Genomic DNA, 21,562 nt, shown 5'->3' with positions numbered 1-21,562 from the left:
TTCTTTCTTTGCTGCCATTTTCTCCACACTTTCACTTTCAATTTGTTATGGTTTCTGTGTTAGTGACTTGGTTTTTTCTCTACCTTTTTTTAACTTTTCTGGAGAGGGCTGGAGTTCCCCTACCGGCCACTACTCCATCACGTGACTCCCCTCTCATCCATGTTCTTGAGGTGAGATCTCAATCAGCAGTTTACTCTCCTTAGGAATGAAGGATCTGGGCTCGTCTTCTTCAGCCAATTCCCTTTATTTGATGCACAAGCTTGTGGAAGGTCCAGCCCTTTCACCGAGGATTGATGAGCTCTTCGAACATTCAAATGCATAGGCTGGTATGCTCTAACCCTATGTGATGATAACCAATCACAAAACTGTCTTCTTGTTTATGGCAAACAGTATCGATCATTATCCCATCAGCATCATGCAATGTCTATCTTCATGTTGCATCATATTGTGGACTAATCACAGAAACGTGTCCACATCCCCTGGGGTATTTTTAGTTTAGATTACCCTAATTCCTGTTAGTCACATGATTTCAGAGAAATCTGGGCTAATAGAATTTTTATCAGCTTGCCTGTTATTGCCAGACAACATTTGTCATGGGCACCCCATAGTTCTTGGGTATCTGCAAATCATCCCAGCATAATCATTAATTTCATTGATTAAATCAACATCAGTCTAAACTAGACAAACCCTTCCATAATTGCACAGCCATTAATTTGTATTTTACTGTCAGCAATTGGCAATCCTACATCTATTACGTAGCATTATATTCTATAAAAGTCATTGAAGTTCCTGGAAATAGAGCAGGGTCCTTCAAATCAATGCCAGAAAAGTAAACTTGTTCATGTCTGATTTGTCTCTTGGCACTACTGGATAATGAATTGTCAAATATATAATTTTACTTATTATTGATGCAATTCTTGTCTGTGAGATACAGATGAAGAATTTAAAGAATTAGGGTGTTTGGATGCTTCTGAGCAGCATTGTCTGTTTCTGAATGTCGTATTTAATTTCCTATGTATATTAGATATGCAAGTTAACCTTGTTTACAGAGAAGGGTTTGATTAATGAGGGGATGGGTTCTTATTTTTTTTGCATTTTTTTTAGATATTTTGATAAAATGGGTTTGATTGAGAAGAGTTCACACAATTTATACTATGTATAATTAAGGTATTATTTGAGAAGTACAAAATATCTGTCTTGTGTTATATGTGTCTATGTTTTTTAATTAAACACAAAGATATAAAATGAAAAAAGATGCAGGTGATTAGTCTTTTGGCAGTTTTTGATGAATCAGATTCTTTGACCCAGTCAAATTCTTTGACCCAGTCAAATTCTTTGATCCAGTCAACAACTAAAACCATATGATTGATGAAACGTAGATGTATTTAAAAACTTGTTTTGACAAGCTGTCATTTATCAATAATAATCTGCAGCAGAAAAAAAATTGTGCTATTTTCTAGCAAGTAAAGTTTGCTTAATATCAATTTCAAACATTGTTTTAAGTGTCCAAATTTATTGCATGCCTTTTTATTTGCAGTGTAGTTCGAGGCCAGACTTCTGCTGGCGACTCGCTCGAGCATATTGTGATATGGTGGAGATGTCTGAAAATGAAAATGAGAAGTTCTCCTATTTAGACCTCGGTAAGTGGTTGTCTAGAGCTGCATCTAATTTGGAAGTGAATTTATCTTCATTAAGAAAGCTGTCAAGACAATTTGGGCCACATGAACTTGGGAAGGCAAACATCTTGAGTGTGAGGGGAAACTCCTTGAGCAAATTTGGGGGTGGATGATGTCATAGCTATAATAATTTAACCAACATGATACCTGTATCTCTAAGTTGCGAAATACAAGAGAATAATTTCCCCCTTTTGAGAAAATTCACTTTAGTGATCATAATTTTTTCCATTTCACACTACAATATGCAAGCCCTTCCCAACTATACTTATCAACACTTGGACTGGTCCCAACTGCCGAAGCAAGGCAACGACTGCACACTTGTAGTAGACTGTCAGGGCGCCGGTAGCAGTTTCTCCACCTCCCCTGACCAGGACGTTGGCTGGACCCTAGAAGTTCTTCTTCTTCTTGCTGAGAGACGTTGCCACCTCTTGGAGAGTCTCTCTCTTCAGCAGCGGGACCATGGCTTATATTACCCAAAAACTGCTTACCCAAGCACCTATTCCCAGCACAGCAAGAAAGATAAACAAGCAAGCTAGCATACTAGGTTTCTAACTAGTAACATAATTTTCAGCTTATCATTTTGAATACAATCGTTTATTCTACATCAGGGCTAGGACTCTGACAGTCTGTGACCAAAACAAGCAGGAAGATTAAATGTTTTCAGTACACAGATGTCCTTTCTTCAGATAACAGCATCTCTGGCCCCTCGGTGGAATTTTGCTTATGTCTGCTGATTCTAAAACACAAGCAGTTTCTCAGCCTTGCAAAACCAAGAGCAGCAAATTAAAAAAAACCCTTGGTCACAGGCTGTCAGACACGAGACTTGACAAGCATAAGAGTACAAAAAGAGCGTAAAAGAGAAATTAAAACTACAATAATCACAAAAACAAGCAATAAAGCGAGCAACCAACGGAGAATAGTGTGGCCCAACCCCCCAAATGTACCAACTAACCATGAAAAAGGATTCCAACCAAGGCTCAAACTATCCTTGTTGGCCACAATACCTAGACACTGGAGCTCACAAACAGATTTTGAAACATGCTGAACAATAACATATCTATATAAGCTGCACTTGAGGCGGGTGACTGAGGACTTCCTTGATGTAATGCCTCAGACCGTGTCTCCCATGGGCAACTCACTCGGAACGTCCTCATTATTACAAATCCAATTGTTGGCACCAAAGCAGCTGTTAAGCCAGATCACCAGGAGCGTAAAACGGAGAACCTGGAACAAAGAAGGAGGGAGCAAGGCAGATTCAATGTCCTCATGACGAGACTGTTCGTGTATGCGGCCCACCCCTTCAGGCCCTCTGGTTGCACGACTCTGAATATACCACTTCCATTTAACAATAGAAGACTGCTGCGCCCAACCGATTTTTAGATTAGCATCATTAGCCAGAACCCAATTCATTATTGGAAGTACAGGTCTCAATTGAACATCTGCATCACCTGTCATTCTTTCAGTCTCCAGCAGGGCCCAGTAACAGGCTAGCAACTGTTGTTCAAAAGCAGAATAACGAGTGGCAGCCTCAGGCATGGTACGTGACCAGAATCCCAGCGGGACTCGGCGACCCTCTTGTTTCTGCCAGAGGCTCCAGCAGGCCACATCATCAGTAACGGAGACCTGTAGTTCGTAGGGGGTATCTGGAATGCGGGGAGCAATGGGCTGGGCCTGAAGAATAGCCTGCTTGGCGGACTGGAACGCCCTTTCCTGATCGTCACCCCATACAAAGTCTGTTTTCTTTCGGGTAACCTTATACAGAGGATGTAAAAGCAATGCCAAGTGTGGAATATGGCGTCGCCAGTATCCCAATAAGCCCAGGAAACGCTGGATCTCTTGTTTGTTAGTAGGAGTGGAACAAATCTGCAATTTTATTATGAACTTTATCGGGAACCACTTGTTCTCCAGCATGCCACTGAATTCCAAGGAAAATAACTGTCTGGGATGGGCCCTGTACCTTGGCAGGGTTAATGGCCCACCCTCTTTGCATCAGGGTATCTTGGACACTCTCCAAACCTTCCTGTACCATCTCTTCCGTGGCCCCTTGGATCATCACATCATCAATATAATGGTGAATTGAGAGGGAAGGCGATACTGGCACTGTCTCCAGATCATGGGTAATTAGGCTGTGGCAAATAGTGGGAGAGTATACATAACCCTGAGGGAGGCGAGTGAAGGTATACTGGCGCCCCTTCCAGGTAAAGGCGAACTGATCCTGTGAGTCCTCAGCTATAAGAATACTGAAGAAGGCGTTAGCAAGATCAATGACAGCATACCATGTTCCTGAGTTCCCAGTAGCAATGTTTTCAATAAGGGTAACAATGTCCGGAACTGCTGAAGCGAGTGGTGGGGCATGTTTGTTCAAAAAGCGATAATCAACTGTCATTCTCCAGGAGCCGTCCGGCTTCTGGACTGGCCAAACAGGGCTATTAAAGGGCAACGTTGCGGGCCTCACTACCCCTTCTTCTTGCAAAGCATCAATGGTGGCACTAATCTCTTCTTGCCCTCCAGGGAGGTGATATTGTGGAATGCACACTGGTTTCATGGGGGGGGGGGGGGGGCACCATCACAGGATCCCACTTAGCTTGACCCACTACTAGTTTTTTTGTAATAGTCCGAATTCCAAATGCAAATCCCCCTTGGCTAGTATTAAGGGCCGTACTGGCCAACATATTAATACCCAGGATACACTCGTCAGTAGCAGCCACCAGGGCATGTAACCAGATAGGGGAAGGGCTATCACCCACCGTGGCACAGACTTTTATTTCCTTTGCCAGGGTGACCGCCCCTCCCAACCCCTCTATTCGAAAGGTCAGTCCAGTCCAGAGGTCGGGGTTACCCGGAATCACCGAGTGCTCCGCACCGGTATCGACCAAGGCCAAATATTGGTGGTCATTACCCCCTCCCCAATGGATTGTTAACGGTTTATAGGGCCGTGGGTCCCCGTGTATCCGCTGTATCTCAATGGTGTAGACACGGGAACCCTGCCCACACCTTCATGCTTTAGTAGGGTTCGGGGGCTTCCAGGCCCACATGCCACTATTATCCATTAGAGCCTTGTTAACCATTTGTTGTACCTCATCACGGTAACTGGAGCAGGAGAAGCCTGCTCGATAGAAGCAGCAGGGGGAGCAGAGGGCACAACTGGGTCAGGAGGACTCAGCAGCTGGGGATGATGTTCCCCTGCTTTTCTCTTATAAAGGGCATAAAGGACTGCAGTAGGTTTCCCATCAATATCACTTTTAGGTACACCTAACTTTAACAAGGTTAGAAAAAGGTCCTTTCTTGTCGGTCCGTTATTAGCAGCAGCCCCTCTCTTTTCATCCTGTTTGTCTGATTTAACCTGGGATGTACATGAGTGGATTTTACCTCCCAGTTCTAATTCTCGAAGCCCAGATAAGGCATGCACCGCCTCAGACACAGGGTACCCAATTAGTGGACTAGTTACGGACAGAACCAGCCCCCGTGTAGTAGGTAGGGCAGAATGAACCAATCTGGTATGCATTCCGGCCGTGAATATCTCTTCATCAGGGCTCCCCCCGTGTACCCACAGCCTCAAACGCCTTGCAGACAAGGCAGAGGCCAGGGCCTGTTGACGAATTACTGCTATACCCTCCTCTGGGGTTCTCCAATTGTTCTGCAAATGTAAATCCCAATCTACTGGTGATGGGTATACTCGTAGCAGGGCATCCCCTAGAGTAGTAAGTAAGTAATCCACCTCTCTCCCTCTACCCCGCAGCTCAGCAGTGACCCTGATATCAGTAGACAATGTTCCTAATCCCAACAATTCCTCAGGAGTTAAAAATACATTACCCCCTCCTTGTTCCCAGACACGCAGGAGCCAGGCTGCCAGAGTTTCTCCTGCCTTTTGCCTAAATCGATCTCCAATGGCAGCCAGCTCTTTTACAAAGAAGTCACGCATCATTGACTGCTTCCAACCCCTGTTCCCACTTTGGCCCGCAGGGACATCCACCCAGTCTAAGGGAGGAGGTCGAGGCCATCCCGTAGAGGGAGTAGGCCATAGAGCATAAGCAGGGGTTTGGGTATTTTCCCCTGGATCCACGTGGGAGACCGGGGTATCTATCCCTTCAATCTCTACCCTTACATCATCATCCCTTCTGTCTGTTTGGGAAGTCTGCTGCCTTATGGGGTAGGCGTGAACAGCAGGTGGTGGAGAGGGTAGTATGTTAGACACATGCTGGGGAGTATCTGCATCATTACCATTGTCATCATTCCAGATATTCCCATCCCAATCCTCAATTACATCAGGATCATCACCATTCCTTATCATGGAACGAATACGATATGGATCGGGTTCTACTCCTTGCCTTTCCTTATCTGCACAGAGCTGCTGCCAGAGTTTAATATTACGGCAGATCGTTTGGACATGCTTATCTTCCAATTCTTTGGCTCTGTCCTGACTCGTGCGAACAATTTCGCTCATCATGGAGCAGCGTTGTCGCATGGCTTCTAGCTCCTCCTCTAATTGCTTTCTCTTGCGCTGAGATTCTACTTCTCTTTGTACTGATTCTGCTTCACGCTGAACGGAGTGGCATAAGGCTATGGCCAGCAACCAAAAACCATCCGTCAGCGTCCCTTTTTTAATCAGGAAATTTTCTTTCTCGAAGGAGAGTGGCAACTCGCTCTCCCAGAGGTGCACTTGATGCATCCAACTTCTCAGCCCAACTAACGGGTGGTCCCAACAAAGACAAGGTATTGGCCAACATGCCAAACCCATCGTCTTTGGAAGTCCATCCAGGAATCAAGAACTGCTCAGGGCTACCTCTTTCTTTCGGCAAAACATCTTGAGACCAACCCTGCTCGCTGTGCCAATTGTCTTGGGTAAACTTGTACCTCTCACTTTGTTCGTTTTAGATTGGTCAGAGTGTTTGAACTACCGAAAGAAAATAGACACACACACCAAGAGCAATTCAGATTATACAAATGTTTATTACAAATTCAAAAGCTGATTTCACACTACAATATGCAAGCCCTTCCCAACTATACTTATCAATGCTTGGACTGGTCCCAACTGCCGAAACGAGGCAACGACTGCACACTTGTAGTAGGTTGTCAGAGCGCTGGTAGCAGCTTCTCCACCTCCCCTGACCGGGACGTTGGTTGGACTCCAGAAGTTCTTCTTCTTGCTGAGAGATGTTGCCACCTCTCGGAGAGTCTCTCTCTTCAGCAGCGGGACCATGGCTTATATTACCCAAAAACTGCTTACCCAAGCACCTATTCCCAGCACAGCAAGAAAGATGAGCAAGCAAGCTAGCATACTAGGTTTCTAACTAGTAACATAATTTTCAGCTTATCACTTTGAATACAATGGTTTATTCTACATCAAGGCTAGGTCTCTGACAGTCTGTAACCAAAACAAGCAGGAAGATTAAATGTTCTTGGTACACAGATGTCCTTTCTTCAGATAACAGCATCTCTGGCCCCTCGGTGGAATTTTGCTTATGTCTGCTGAATCTAAAACACAAGCAGGTTCTCAGCCTTGCAAAACCAAGAGCAGCAAATTTAAAAAAACAGGTTAGAATTTTCCATTACAGAAGGCAAACATCTTGAGTGTGAGGGGAAACTCCTTGAGCAAATTTGGGGGTGGATGATGTCATAGCTATAATAATTTAACCAACATGATACCTGTATCTCTAAGTTGTGATTTTTTCCATTTGAACAGCTTTATTCCTATTTCTTGGTCTCTGTGCCACCCTTGATGAGAATGATACATTTTTATCAAGATAGATCTTGTTATCAGGTGGAGCGCTGCTTTGTCGCAGTAAAATGTTAGGAGAAAAAGACTGTTGTCAAATCCAAGGGACTGTACAATGATACTTTAAATTACTTGAAATTTTCCTATTTTAAGAGCCCACTCAGACCATTGGGTCCATGCCAACTCCCAGGAAAGCTAACCTATTAGACTTATTCCCCCTTATTTCTCTGTACCCTGCAGTGTTCCTGCGTATTTCCCTATAATCTACTCTCCTAATGTTTTTGTTGTCATTAATCCGGGCTAGAAAGTAACTTGCAATAGCTAATTAATCCACCAGAATGTTGTTTGGACATCATGAAGGGAATGTGTAAAATATGAATGGAGAGTATCCAAATTAAGATTTAACCTGGGTCCTTTGGAGCTGTGAGGCAGCAGCACTAATTGTTGTTTCCATACCACCAATGAGGAGTTTAAAATGTTGTATTCTGAAAATAGCTTTTTGCCATTATGTAATGTGCTTCTTGGCTGTACTGAAATTAGAGAAGAGAAAAATGCTTTGGTTATCAAATCCATTGTAGATTAGCAGTGAGACAACGTCAGTGAGTAAAGAACAAACATGTAGCCAAACAGAAGAAGGAGAAATACTGAAAAAACGTAGGCAAGTAGAAGAGTTTAATCTATGTGAAAATTGAATAAAATAAGTTTGAAAACCAATGTTTTAATCATACCTAATTGGCTCATTATGTGCATGGTTTCATAACTCCAAAGGAAATGGGCCAATTACAATTTTTCTCAAGCAAAATATTTCAGAAACAATTGCGTCTAGAGCAGTGGTTCTCAAACTTCCATTCCCACTCAGATACCACCTTAAGTAATCATTTACTAATCACAGAGCACCAATGGCATAGGGAGAAAAAATTTGAAAACCACTGGTTTACTATATTTATATTGAGTTAACATTTTCTTGAGAATATTTTCAATTTAAAATATTTTTATTTTATACTTTAAATATTTTAAAAATATTTAAAGTATAAACAATTGAACGGTTGCAGCAGCCTGCAGCCTGTGCCTCAGGCCGACACAGGAAATGGCCATCGCACGCTCCAACACGCACCAACCGACAAAACATTGTGCGGGCTGAAACACCAGTTTCCATAGGCCATCAGCAGAGTGGTGAAATTGGTCAATCACCACCAGTGGATTGCAGGAGCCTAATCGGAGCCTGGGCATCCAAGATAACCAATCGGCAGCCAGCCCGCAAGTCATGCCCCAGTGGTGACGTGACCAAGCTGACTATAAAAGGTAGAGCTGCCACTGAATAAACTGTGTCGAATATACTCCACTGGTGTGTGTGTCTTTCTTCTCCTGCAGATAGAAGCTACAACCTTGGGGCTATACCTGAGAGCTATAACCTAGCTGCAGCTGTAGCAACCTCACTACAGTGGTGACCCCGACTGATCCAAATGACGCTTTGGACCCGAAGATGGAAGAACAACCTGAGATCAATGCCGTAGTGTTGAAGCTGCCTGGCTTCTGAACGTTGCAACCACGGGTTGCAGCCAAGGTACAGTTTGCCATTTGACAGATTTCCACTGATGACACATGCTACTATCACGTGGCCAATACCCTTGATCCAGGACATCAGAGCCGGCATCATCAACTTACTCCAGCAGTCCCTTGAGCAAGGAAGGTATATGGCCATCAAAGAGTTGTTAACCCCCACTTTTGGGCTCTCAAAGTGCAAGCATGCTGCCTGACTGTTGCATATTGATGGTTTGAGGGACAGGGCTCCTTTAATCTTCATGAGTGACATGCTCGCTCTCAACGATGGCCACACCTCCTGCCCATTGTTCCAGCAGATCTTCCTGGAGAGGCTGCCCAAGGATAACCAGCTGCTCATCGCGGAAGAAGACTTCAAAATCCCCAGGTCTGCTCGAGCAGACCTCCTATGGATGGTGAAGAGGGACGCCTGCACTTCGCTCGAGCAGGTGACAGCACCGCGTCATCAGTGTATGGCCAGGAAGGCTGATCGCCCACCCAAATGCCATTCCCTACCGGTGAGCAGTACTGTTTCTATCACCAACGGTGGGGTTCTGAGGCCTATCGATGCCGCTCCCCCTGTGCATTCCAGGGAAACGCCCAGGCCGGCTGTCGTTAATGGCTGTGACGACCAGCTAACATACCCTGCTACACATTCAAGACTCCTGTTGGGCCGATGTTTCTTGGTGAATAGTGGGGCACAATACAGCATCATTCCCCGACCGGCCTGGAGGCTCGCTGAGGAAAACGGTTTCAACATCCGAACATTCGGCACCTGCACCATTTGCCTACACTTCAGGGACATACAATTCACTTGGAAGTTTACAGTGGCAGCCATGCAACGACCATTACTGGGTGCAGATTTCCTGGTGGATATCAGTGCTCCAGCTGGTGCATGTCCGGACATTTTAGTCACTCTCACTCAAGGGCACTGAACTCATCAGCCCCCACCTGCACTCTGTGAGTAATGCCAACAATGAATTCACTCAGGTCCTAGCAGAATTCCCCTCCATCACCACGCCTCACTTCCATTCAGCAACACTCAAACATGGGGTGAGGCACCAAATCATTACAGAAGGCCCTCCCCTCCATCCAAGGGCATGGTGTCTGCCCCCTGAGGAACTCAATCTAGCCAGGGACTAGTTCAAAAAGATGGAGGAATTCAGCATTGTGCGGCACTCCAATAGACCTTGGGCCTCCCCTTTCCACATGATTCCCAAGGCAGCGGCTAGTTGGAGGCCATGTGGAGACTACTTCTGCCTCAATGTGGCCACTATACCGTATACCCTGTGCCCCATATCCAAGACTTCACCACTAACCTGCAAGGGGCACGGATATTCTCAAAGGTGGACCTCATCAGGGGCTACCACCAGATCCCGGTACAACCCGAAGACATCCCATAAACCGCTATCATATCTCCCTTTTGATTGTTTGGATTTCTCCGCATGCCCATCGATTTAAAAAAAACGCGGCTCAGACTTTCCAGAGGCTGATGGATGTAGTAGGCTGGGATCTGCATTTTGCCTTCATCTACCTTAACGACAGTTTAATTGACAACCACACCCGCACCAGCACACCACCCATTTAAAACAATTATTTTCCAGGCTGAGTGATTTTGGCGTAACCATCAAACCGGCCAAGTGCCAGTTTGGTTGAGACACTATTGACATCCTGTCAACAGAGCCAGACCATTATCCACTAAGGTGGATGCTATTCGCTCTTTCCCTATGCCGTCAACGATGAAGGGACTACAAGAGTTTGCAGGTTTGGTCAAAGTTTATAGCTGCTTCATACCTGCAGAAGCTCACATCATGAGCCTATTCTTTCCCCTCATGGCAGGACCCATTAAAAACATACAATGGACCCAGGAGATGACCAAGGCCTGCAAGGCCATCAAAAACACCCAGTCAATGTCACCATCCTTGTGCACCTGCAGACAGGTGCCCCAACTACCCTCACGACACCTCCAGCACAGCGGTTGGGGATGTACTTGAGAAACTGGTGAATGGACAATGGCAACAGCTGGCTTTTTCAGTCAACATCTCAGGCCATCAGAGCTCAAATACAGTGCCTTTAATAGAGAATTGTTAGCCTTATACCTTGCAATTCGGCACGTTTATTACTTCCTGGAGGGCAGGAAGTTAAAAATTTACACGGACCACAAACCCCTTATCTTCGCCTTCAGTAACATGTCAGATCCATGGTCAGCCAGGCAACAATGGCATCTGTCCTACATTTCCGAATTTACAACTGACATTGAACACATAGCCAGTAAATTCAACAAGGTGGCCAGCGTCCTATCCTGTCTGACTATCTTGGCGATGCACAACCCTACCCCTGGCATCGACTATGTGGCCCTGGCTGATGCACGGCAAGAAAACCCTGACATTCTGCATACCAGTCAGCACTCATTGACTTACAACTGGAGGACATCCAGATTGACCCCAGTCATCGCACGCTGCTCTGTAAATCTTGCCTGCATGGAAGAGGCAGGTTTTAGACTCAGTCCACAACTTGACTCACACTGCCGTCAGAACTACAGTCAAAATGGTGGTGAACAGGTATGTCTGGCACAGCCTCCGCAAAGGCGTTGCCCTGTGGGCCAGAACTTGTAAGTGCCAGTTATCCAAAAACAAGACTCGTATCAAGGCTCCATCACAGACATTCAAGCCAGCATGTCGCCACTTCAGCCATGTGCACATTGACATTGTGGACCCACATTGACATTGTGCACCCATATCCAAAGGTGCGTGTTACTTTTTCACAATGGTCGACTGGATGACCAGATGGCCAGAGGCAGTGCCACTATCAGAGGCTTCCACAGAACCAGGCACATGGGCTTTACTCAACATTTGGGTAGCACATTTTGGGGTCTGAGCATCTGAGATAACCATTTGGCAGCCAGCCTGCTCAAGCCACACCCTGGTGGTGACACTGCCAGGCTGACTATAAAAAGCAGTGCTGTCACTGAATAAACTCGGCGTTGCATATACTCTACTGGTATGTGTGTCTTTCTTCTGCGGATTCGAGCTACAGCCTTAGGGCTATAACCTAGCTGTAGCTATAGTGACCTTGCCATATGGTTCAATTATACAATGTGAAACAAAATTAGAAAAAAAATTACAAAAATCATCATAATTAAGGAGTACAGAATGCATTCTTAATAATAAAATAAAGTATAACAACAAAAAAAAGTTTAAAAATTTCAAAACCTCTTCCTCTAAGCGAGGTTGAAAATTGACATATATGAATCAAGTGACACCTAGGAGAGGGACAACACAGTGCCCAAATTTGAGAACACACTAAAGATTATGATAGTAGACCATAAATGAGTCCCATGCCTTTTGGAATTTGATATTTGAATCCTTGATAGCATATCTAATTTTTTCAAATTTTAAGCAAAACATAATATCACTTAGCCACTGTGCATGTCTAGGTGGGGTATTATCTTTCTATTTTATCGAAATTGCACGTCTGGCTATCAACGAAATAAAAGATAAAATTCGGCTCTGAATGGGAGTCAGTAATGCATCAACATTTTGAGATATTCCAAAAAGAGCCATTAAAGGGCAAAGTTCCAATTTTAAATTTAAAATCACCGATAGTGTTTGAAAAACATCCTTCAAAATTTTTTCTTAGCTAGGGCAGGTCCAGAACATATGAACAAAAGAGGCATCACCAGTTTTACATTTGTAACATAAAGGATTCATATCTGAATAAAAACGGGACAGTTTTACTTTAGTTGTATGTGCACCGTGGACCACCTTAAATTGCAGCAAACAATGCCGTGCACAAAAGGAAGTAGAGTTAATCAAATTAAAAATGGAATCCCAAACCTCATTGGAGAGCAAAAAGTTCAAATCCTGCTCCCAGGTGTTCCTGATTTTAACTAATGAAGCTTGTCTTAAATTAACCATTTTGTTATAGAAAAGAGATATCAAGCCTTCATGTAGAGGTGCACGCTTTGGCCTAAGCCACGAGACACTAAGGTTCCCCCGACAGCACCATCTTCTTGCGGCTACCCCGCTGGTGCAGCGTTACAAGCAGGACCAGTTCGCCACGAGCAATGTGGGCACTGCAACACAACCCTCCCCAGAACCAGCTTATGCGTCTCGCCGTTTGGGCGGCCGATCTGGTGATTTTGGTCGGGCCGTCAGTACTGGCTGGCTACGGTCCACATGTGCCGCCTTGAGTCTATCGACTGTGAATATCTCCTCCCTGCCCCCAATGTCCGAAGCGAATTCTTGCCTGAGTGTTTCAGGACTTTGTAGGGGCCTGTGTAGGGGCACTGCAGGGGCACGGGATGTGGGCCTCGCCAGATGAAAACAAAGTCAGTCGTGGATGCAAGATGGGCGGCTGCCATGGTGGGTCGGTGATGTGGGGCGCTAGTGAGGTGAGCTTGCCCTGTAAGTCTGTCAGCAAGATCTGATTCTCAGTTGTGGAACTAATGCTTGGGCCAAAGAACTCTCCAGGTAGCGACAATGGTGTCCCATAGACCAGCTCCGCGGAGAATACCTGTAGGTCTTCCTTCAGAGCCGTTCTGATGCCGAGCAGGACCAGGGTAATTTGTCTGTCCAGTCGGGGCTGGAGAGGCAAGCCATAAGAGCTTAGGTGCCAGTGGAAACACTCCACTAGACAGTTGGCCTGGGGGTGGTATGTGATGGAGCTTGATCCCCAAGAAGTTTGTCAGCTGTGACCAGAGGGCGGATGTGAACTGTGTACCCCCCCCCCACCCCCGTCGCTCGTCATGTGTGCCAGAACTCTGAACCTGGCAATCCAGTGGGTGAGTAGATTCCTGGCACAGGACTCGGCGGAAGTGTTTCTCAGCGGGATGGCTTCCGGTCACCTCATCATGCAATTGACCAGTCAACAGTACCGGGCATCCCTGGACACCAGTAGGGGGCCCATGACATCGAAGTGTCGATCCTCTTGGCTGGGGAGTCAAACTGCTGTACTGGGGCCTTGACATGGTGCTGAACTTTGGAGGCCTAGCCCCACGTACAGTTTCTCGCCATCTCGGCTACCTGTTTCTTGAGGCTGTTCCACACGAATCGTTCTGCCACCATACACACTGAGGTCTTGACTGAAGGGTAAGCCAAGTAGTGGACCATGCTGAAGGTCTGCGGCCTCCATTGCGGTGGGACTATTGGGTGCGGCGAGCCAGTGGAGATATCACAGAGCAGCATGTTGGGCTGTCCGTCAATTTGAGGTCGAGTTGGAGGCTGGTGATGGCTAGCTGGGCGTAGTCCAGGCCAGGGGATAGGCTATGGATGGTGGGCCCTGAGAGCGTTTCTGCAACAACATTGTCCTTGCCTGCTCAGTGTCAGATGTCGGTGATGAACTCAGATACGTAGGACAGACGTCGCTGCTGGCGCACTGACCAGGGATCCTTTGATATGGCGAGGGCCTGAGTGAGCGGTTTGTGGTCAGTAAAAACTGTGAATAGCCTGCCCTCCAGGAAGTACCGGAAGAGTCCGATGGCCAGGTACAGGGCCAGAAGCTCCCTGCCGAAGGTACTATATTTTATTTCCGGTGGGGGCAGAAGTGCTTGCTGAAGAACGCAAATGGGTGCCACTGGTTGTTGACTAATTGCTCCAAGATGACCCTGACAGCCATGGCCAAAGTGTCCACTGAAAGTGCAGTGTGGTATCAGGCTGCTGGTGGACCAGTAGTGTGGTGCTCGCCAGGGTGTCCTTCATCGCAGTGAAAGCGTTTACTCCAGGGTCTTATTCTTGGCGGCGATCAGTATGAACAACAGCCGCATGATGTGTCCTGTCCCCGAGATGAAGTGTGGTAGAAGTTGACCATCCCTGTAGACCTTTGAGGGTGTCGGGCTTCGGGAACTGGTGTATGGCTGCTACCTTCTCTGGTGCTGGGGTGATCCCATATGTGGAGATGATATAGCCCAGGAACTGCAGGGACTACTTGCCGAACTGGCACTTGGCCAGGATTATGGTTAGGCTGAACTCTGCCAGGTGGGCGAATAGTGGATGGAGTTGGACCTTGTGTTCATTGTGGTCCAGACTGTGAAGAGGATGTCGTTGAGATAGATAAACACGAAATCCATGTCTATGCCCACTGCGTCCATCAGCCGTTGAAATGTCTTGGCTGCGTTTTTAAGGCCAAAAGGGATCCGCAGGAACTCGAATAGGCTGAACGGAGTGATGATGGTGATCTTTCCGATGTCATCGTGATGGACGGGATTTGATGGTACCCTCATACCAGTTCGACCTTGGAGGAAACTCGGGTGCCGTGCATGTTGGCCATAAAATCCTGAATATGCGGGATGGGGTATTGGTTAAGGCGACAGTAGTCCCCACATGGGCATGAAGCCTTCGAGAAGCCATGTGGAAGGGGGAGGCCCAAGGGCTATCTGACCTGTGGATGATCCCGAGCTCCTGCAGTCAGGAGAACTCCTCCTTTGCCAGTTGTAGCTTCTCAGGGTGAAAACACCTTGCTTTGGTGTGGAGTGGGGGGGCGGTCTGGGTCAAAATGTGCTGGCGGACTCCATGTTTCTTCATCGAGCGTGCTCACAACATGGTTGAACATGGTGGCATCTGAAGTGAAACTGCACCTCTGCTTGCCCAAAAGAAGTGCGTGGGCGATACGTCCAGAAGCGGGGGTGGGGGTAAAGGTTTCACTGCAACCGCATTGACTACTGTTGCGTCCATATCGTGAGGCTAGAAAACCATCTGGACTCACTGGGGTCACCAGTGTAGTGGCTGCTACACACCACTAACACAGTGGGGGTTTCAAGTGAACTGTTTATTCAAACTTCGTGCGAGCCCTTTAAGGGCGGCGTGAGCCCTGCGCCAGCAGTGATGTCATCACACTCGCCCGAGTCACATGCTTTGGCCTAAGCAACGAGGCACTGAGGTCCCCTGACGGTGCCATCTTCTCGTGGCTGCCCCGCTGGTGTGGCGATACAAGCAGGGCCAGTTCGCCACGAGCGATGTGTGCCACCACATTACGTATATTGACTGCCCAATAATAAAATGTAAAATTAGGAAGTGCTAAACCACCATTCCTTTTGGCTTCTGGAAGATGAACTTTATTAAGGCGAAGGCATTTTCCTTTCTATATACAAGAAGTTTTAAGCAAATCAAGTAAACAAAAAAAAATTTAGGAATGAAAATTGGTATAGATTGAAAAAGGTATGAAAATTTAGGTAAAATATTCATTTTAATAGAATTAATACAACAAATAATAAAAATAGATAGGGTGACCATCTTGTTAAGAGCAACTTTACATGATTAAATAAAATATAAAAATTTTCCTTAAAAATGTTTAAAACTCCTTGTAATTGTAATACCAAGATAAATAAATTGGTCCTTCACAATCTTAAAAGGAAAAATCGGAATACATTGGTATAGGTCCATTTAAAGGTAAAAGTTCACTTTTATGAAGATTCAATTTATACCCTGAAAATTAACTAAATTGTGATAACAAAGATATTATGCTTGGTAAAGAACCATCTTGTTTAAATATAAAGAGCAAAAGATCATCTGCATAGAAGGAAATTTTATCCTCAATGCCTTACCCATTTTTTTTTTTTTTTTTCTTTGGCTTGGCTTCGCGGACGAAGATTTATGGAGGGGGTAAAAAGTCCACGTCAGCTGCAGGCTCGTTTGTGGCTGACCAGTCCGATGCGGGACAGGCAGACACGATTGCAGCGGTTGCAAGGGAAAATTGGTTGGTTGGGGTTGGGTGTTGGGTTTTTCCTCCTTTGCCTTTTGTCAGTGAGGTGGGCTCTGCGGTCTTCTTCAAAGGAGGCTGCTGCCCGCCAAACTGTGAGGCGCCAAGATGCACGGTTTGAGGCGTTATCAGCCCACTGGCGGTGGTCAATGTGGCAGGCACCAAGAGATTTCTTTAGGCAGTCCTTGTACCTTTTCTTTGGTGCACCTCTGTCACGGTGGCCAGTGGAGAGCTCGCCATATAATACGATCTTGGGAAGGCGATGGTCCTCCATTCTGGAGACGTGACCCATCCAGCGCAGCTGGATCTTCAGCAGCGTGGACTCGATGCTGTCGACCTCTGCCATCTCGAGTACCTCGACGTTAGGGGTGTGAGCGCTCCAATGGATGTTGAGGATGGAGCGGAGACAACGCTGGTGGAAGCGTTCTAGGAGCCGTAGGTGGTGCCGGTAGAGGACCCATGATTCGGAGCCGAACAGGAGTGTGGGTATGACAACGGCTCTGTATACGCTTATCTTTGTGAGGTTTTTCAGTTGGTTGTTTTTCCAGACTCTTTTGTGTAGTCTTCCAAAGGCGCTATTTGCCTTGGCGAGTCTGTTGTCTATCTCATTGTCGATCCTTGCATCTGATGAAATGGTGCAGCCGAGATAGGTAAACTGGTTGACCGTTTTGAGTTTTGTGTGCCCGATGGAGATGTGGGGGGGCTGGTAGTCATGGTGGGGAGCTGGCTGATGGAGGACCTCAGTTTTCTTCAGGCTGACTTCCAGGCCAAACATTTTGGCAGTTTCCGCAAAGCAGGACGTCAAGCGCTGAAGAGCTGGCTCTGAATGGGCAACTAAAGCGGCATCATCTGCAAAGAGTAGTTCACGGACAAGTTTCTCTTGTGTCTTGGTGTGAGCTTGCAGGCGCCTCAGATTGAAGAGACTGCCATCCGTGCGGTACCGGATGTAAACAGCGTCTTCATTGTTGGGGTCTTTCATGGCTTGGTTCAGCATCATGCTGAAGAAGATTGAAAAGAGGGTTGGTGCGAGAACACAGCCTTGCTTCACGCCATTGTTAATGGAGAAGGGTTCAGAGAGCTCATTGCTGTATCTGACCCGACCTTGTTGGTTTTCGTGCAGTTGGATAATCATGTTGAGGAACTTTGGGGGACATCCGATGCGCTCTAGTATTTGCCAAAGCCCTTTCCTGCTCACGGTGTCGAAGGCTTTGGTGAGGTCAACAAAGGTGATGTAGAGTCCTTTGTTTTGCTCTCTACACTTTCCTTGGAGCTGTCTGAGGGCAAAGACCATGTCAGTGGTTCCTCTGTTAGCGCGAAAGCCGCACTGTGATTCTGGGAGAATATTCTCAGCGACACTAGGTATTATTCTATTTAGTAGAATCCTAGCGAAGATTTTGCCTGCAATGGAGAGCAACGTGATTCCCCTGTAGTTTGAGCAGTCTGATTTCTCGCCTTTGTTTTTGTACAGGGTGATGATGGTGGCATCACGAAGATCCTGAGGCAGTTTACCTTGGTCCCAACAAAGCTTGAAAAACTCATGCAGTTTGGCATGCAGAGTTTTGCCGCCAGCCTTCCAGACTTCTGGGGGGATTCCATCCATACCTGCTGCTTTGCCACTTTTCAGTTGTTCGATTGCCTTATATTTCTCATCCAGGGTGGGAACCTCATCCAGCTCTAGCCTTAGGGGCTGTTGAGGGAGCTGGAGCAGGGCGGAATCTTGGACTGAGCGGTTGGTACTGAAAAGAGATTGGAAGTGTTCTGACCATCGGTTGAGGATGGAGATCTTGTCGCTGAGGAGGACTTTGCCGTCTGAGCTGCGCAGCGGGCTTTGGACTTGGGGTGAGGGGCCGTACACAGCCTTTAGAGCCTCGTAGAAACCCCTGAAGTCGCCAATGTCCGCGCTGAGCTGTGTTCGTTTGGCGAGGCTAGTCCACCACTCATTTTGGATCTCCCGGAGTTTGCGCTGAAGATGGCTGCATGCGCGACGGAAGGCTTGTTTCTTCTCTGGACAGGACGGCTTTGTAAGGTGAGCCTGGTGGGCAGCTCGCTTCTTTGCCAGCAGCTCCTGGATTTCCTGGCTGTTTTTGTCAAACCAGTCCTTGTTTTTCCTGGAGGAGAAGCCCAGTACCTCTTCAGTGGATTGCAGTATGGTAGTCTTCAACTGATCCCAGAGGGTTTCAGGGGACGGGTCCGTGAGGCGGGTTGCAACGTCGAGCTTTGCTTTGAGGTTTGCCTGGAAGTTTCCTCTCGCTTCGTCTGACTGCAGTTTTCCAACATTGAACCTCTTTCTGGGGGCTTTATTGTTCCTGGGCTTTGGCTTGAAGTGAAGGTTGAGCTTGCAGCGAACCAGCCGGTGGTCAGTGTGGCATTCCGCGCTAGGCATGACCCTGGTGTGGAGCACATCTTGTTTGTCACTTTCTCGCACCAGGATGTAGTCCAGGAGGTGCCAGTGTTTGGATCGGGGATGCATCCAGGTGGTCTTAAGGCTGTCCCTCTGCTGAAAAAGGGTGTTTGTAATGACAAGCCGCTGTTCTGCGCAGAGCTCCAACAGGAGGCGCCCATTGTCGTTGCACTTGCCGACGCCATGCTTGCCCAGGATTCCTGGCCAGGTTTCTGAGTCTTTGCCGACACGAGCGTTGAAGTCGCCCAGGATGACAACCTTGTCGGCTGTAGGGGTACGTTGGATGAGGTTGCGCAGGTCGGTGTAGAACTTGTTCTTTTCTGCTGGTTCCGCCTGGAGGGTTGGAGCATAGACACTGATGAGGGTGATGTGACGCTTGTTTTGAAGTGGGAGTCGCATGGACATGATTCGGTCCGAGAGGCCTGTCGGAAGGTTTTCGAGTTTGGAGGCAATGAAGCTCTTGACCATGAAGCCTACACCAGATAGGCGTCGTTCATCCGAAGGCTTGCCAGACCAGTAGAGTGTGTAGCCCGCGCCGCGTTCTTGGAAGCTGCCTACATCTGCCAGGCGGACTTCACTGAGAGCGGCTATGTCGATGTCAAGTCTGAGGAGTTCATGTGCAATGAGGGCAGACCGACGTTCAGGTCGGTGGCTGTCAGTCTTGTCTAGCATGGTTCTGATGTTCCAGCATGCTAGCTTGAGTTTGTGAGCATCTTTTGAGGGGGAGGACGTGGAGGGGGAGGACGTGGAGGGGGAGGACGTGGAGGGGGAGGACGTGGAGGGGGAGGACGTGGAGGGGGAGGACGTGGAGGGGGAGGACGTGGAGGGGGAGGACGTGGAGGGGGAGGACGTGGAGGGGGAGGACGTGGAGGGGGAGGACGTGGAGGGGGAGGACGTGGACCTGTCCTCGGGCCTGCGCAAAGGAGCTTTTAGGTGGAGTGCAGTGCGCGCAGTACTGGCCCCACCCTTTACACCCATGGTTCGTGTGCCGTGGCCAAGCAAGCTGGGACGTGGCAGCGAGGTCCTTGGGTCGTAGGTTTTATATCGGAGTGGCCTTCTCCTATGCAGGTTTCTTACCCGGGCTGGAGGGGCCTGCCTCCCCTCCTAGGTCGGTCCATACTGCCCGGACCGGGGCCTCCGTCTGCCTCACTCGACCGAGGCCGGGGCCGCCGTCTCCATAATGCCTTACCCATAGATCCCTGAAAAATCTCTACTCGTAAAGGAATTGTTAACCTTGATGAGTACTCTGTTGAAGATTAAAATATTTTGATTGTTGAAGATTTGGAAGAACTGAAGCAGTAGAGCATAAAAAAAATAATAATTTATTCCATTTAATAAAACGGTCCAAAATTAAAATTTTCCAGGGTCGCAAATAAATAACCTCACTTCATCTGATCAAAAGCTTTCTCGGTGTCTAATGAAAGAACACATTCAGGGACAGAGTGGGGGAAAAATAAAATATTCAATAAATGGTATCTATTAAAATAAGAATAACTTTTTAATAAAGCCAATTTGATTTTCATATATGGTTAAAGGTAAAATATTCTCCAGTCTATGGGCCAGTGCTTTAGCTAAAATATTTAATGTTCAATAAAGAAATAGGGCTATAAGAAGCACATTCAAGTGGATCTTTCTCCTTTTCATAATGAGAGAAATGCAAACTTCATTAAAAGTTGGTGTAAGATTATCTTGCTTAAATTAATCATTAAGGACAGAACTTAATTGAAGCACAAGAAATTTGGAAAAAGATTTAAAAAAATTCTATAGGATACCCATCAGGTTCATTTTCTCAATCTAGAGAATTTCAGAATCGGATTTTTCCGAATTACAGGTTTCTGACCTTCTTAAGTTACTCCATCCACACATATGACAAAATTATAAAAATCTTTATTAAAACTACTATTAAATTGCATATTTTGTATTAAAAGTACTGTGTATAATGGAACCGTGTTATAACGCGATCTGGGTCCAAAAAAAATCGCATTGTGCTAATTTGGAGTTTGAATAAATGATTGTAGTTATGGTTGAAATTAAAACAAAAATTAATTTTTAGTAAACGTGTAATGGCACTATGGCAGCACTACAATTCTCAGGAAGCATCAAACCGGCCATGTGACGTCAGTGTGTGATGATATCAGCAAGCGTAGAGTGCATGATTCTGGCTTTTAAAAAGTTGCAACGGTGATGAAGAGTAAATCCATTTGATTCACTTGAAAAACACCTTGTGTGGTTATTTTGTTGTGTCCACTATGATTCCAGTGGCCACAATTGATGATATCAGGAACTCCAAATATGTATTTTTGGACAAACATGGACTCTGCAGCCGTTGCTGTGAAGCTGCCACCATTCTGGACAGTGGAACTTGAACTGTGGTTCCATCAGGCTGAAGTATAATTTCACCTTGACAAAGTTGAATTGGACTCCACTCATTATTACCATTTTGTCAGTGCCCTGGACCAGGCTGTCACTAAGAGGGTTGGCGACTTCCTACGGGATCCACCACATACCAACAAGTATGATGCTTTAAGAGCACTT

At 46.6% G+C, this 21,562-nt stretch overlaps 1 protein-coding gene across 6 annotated transcripts in view; it reads left to right on the top strand.

Moving 5' to 3' along the window:
• Positions 1–21,562, top strand: part of LOC138753800 (regulator of microtubule dynamics protein 3-like) — a 412,426-nt gene that overhangs the window by 149,538 nt on the left and 241,326 nt on the right. For all 6 annotated transcript variants that reach the window (XM_069917221.1, XM_069917223.1, XM_069917222.1 and 3 more), the window contains exon 5: positions 1,538–1,640. In XM_069917221.1, the coding sequence (XP_069773322.1) occupies positions 1,538–1,640 (103 nt within the window). The remainder of the gene's footprint in view (positions 1–1,537; positions 1,641–21,562) is intronic.

The sequence above is a fragment of the Narcine bancroftii genome, chromosome 2 (genome assembly GCF_036971445.1).
Source record: "Narcine bancroftii isolate sNarBan1 chromosome 2, sNarBan1.hap1, whole genome shotgun sequence".
NCBI classification, from domain to species: domain Eukaryota; kingdom Metazoa; phylum Chordata; class Chondrichthyes; order Torpediniformes; family Narcinidae; genus Narcine; species Narcine bancroftii.
Note: the sequence above shows the minus strand (reverse complement) of the source record. Positions and strands in the feature narration are given on the sequence as shown.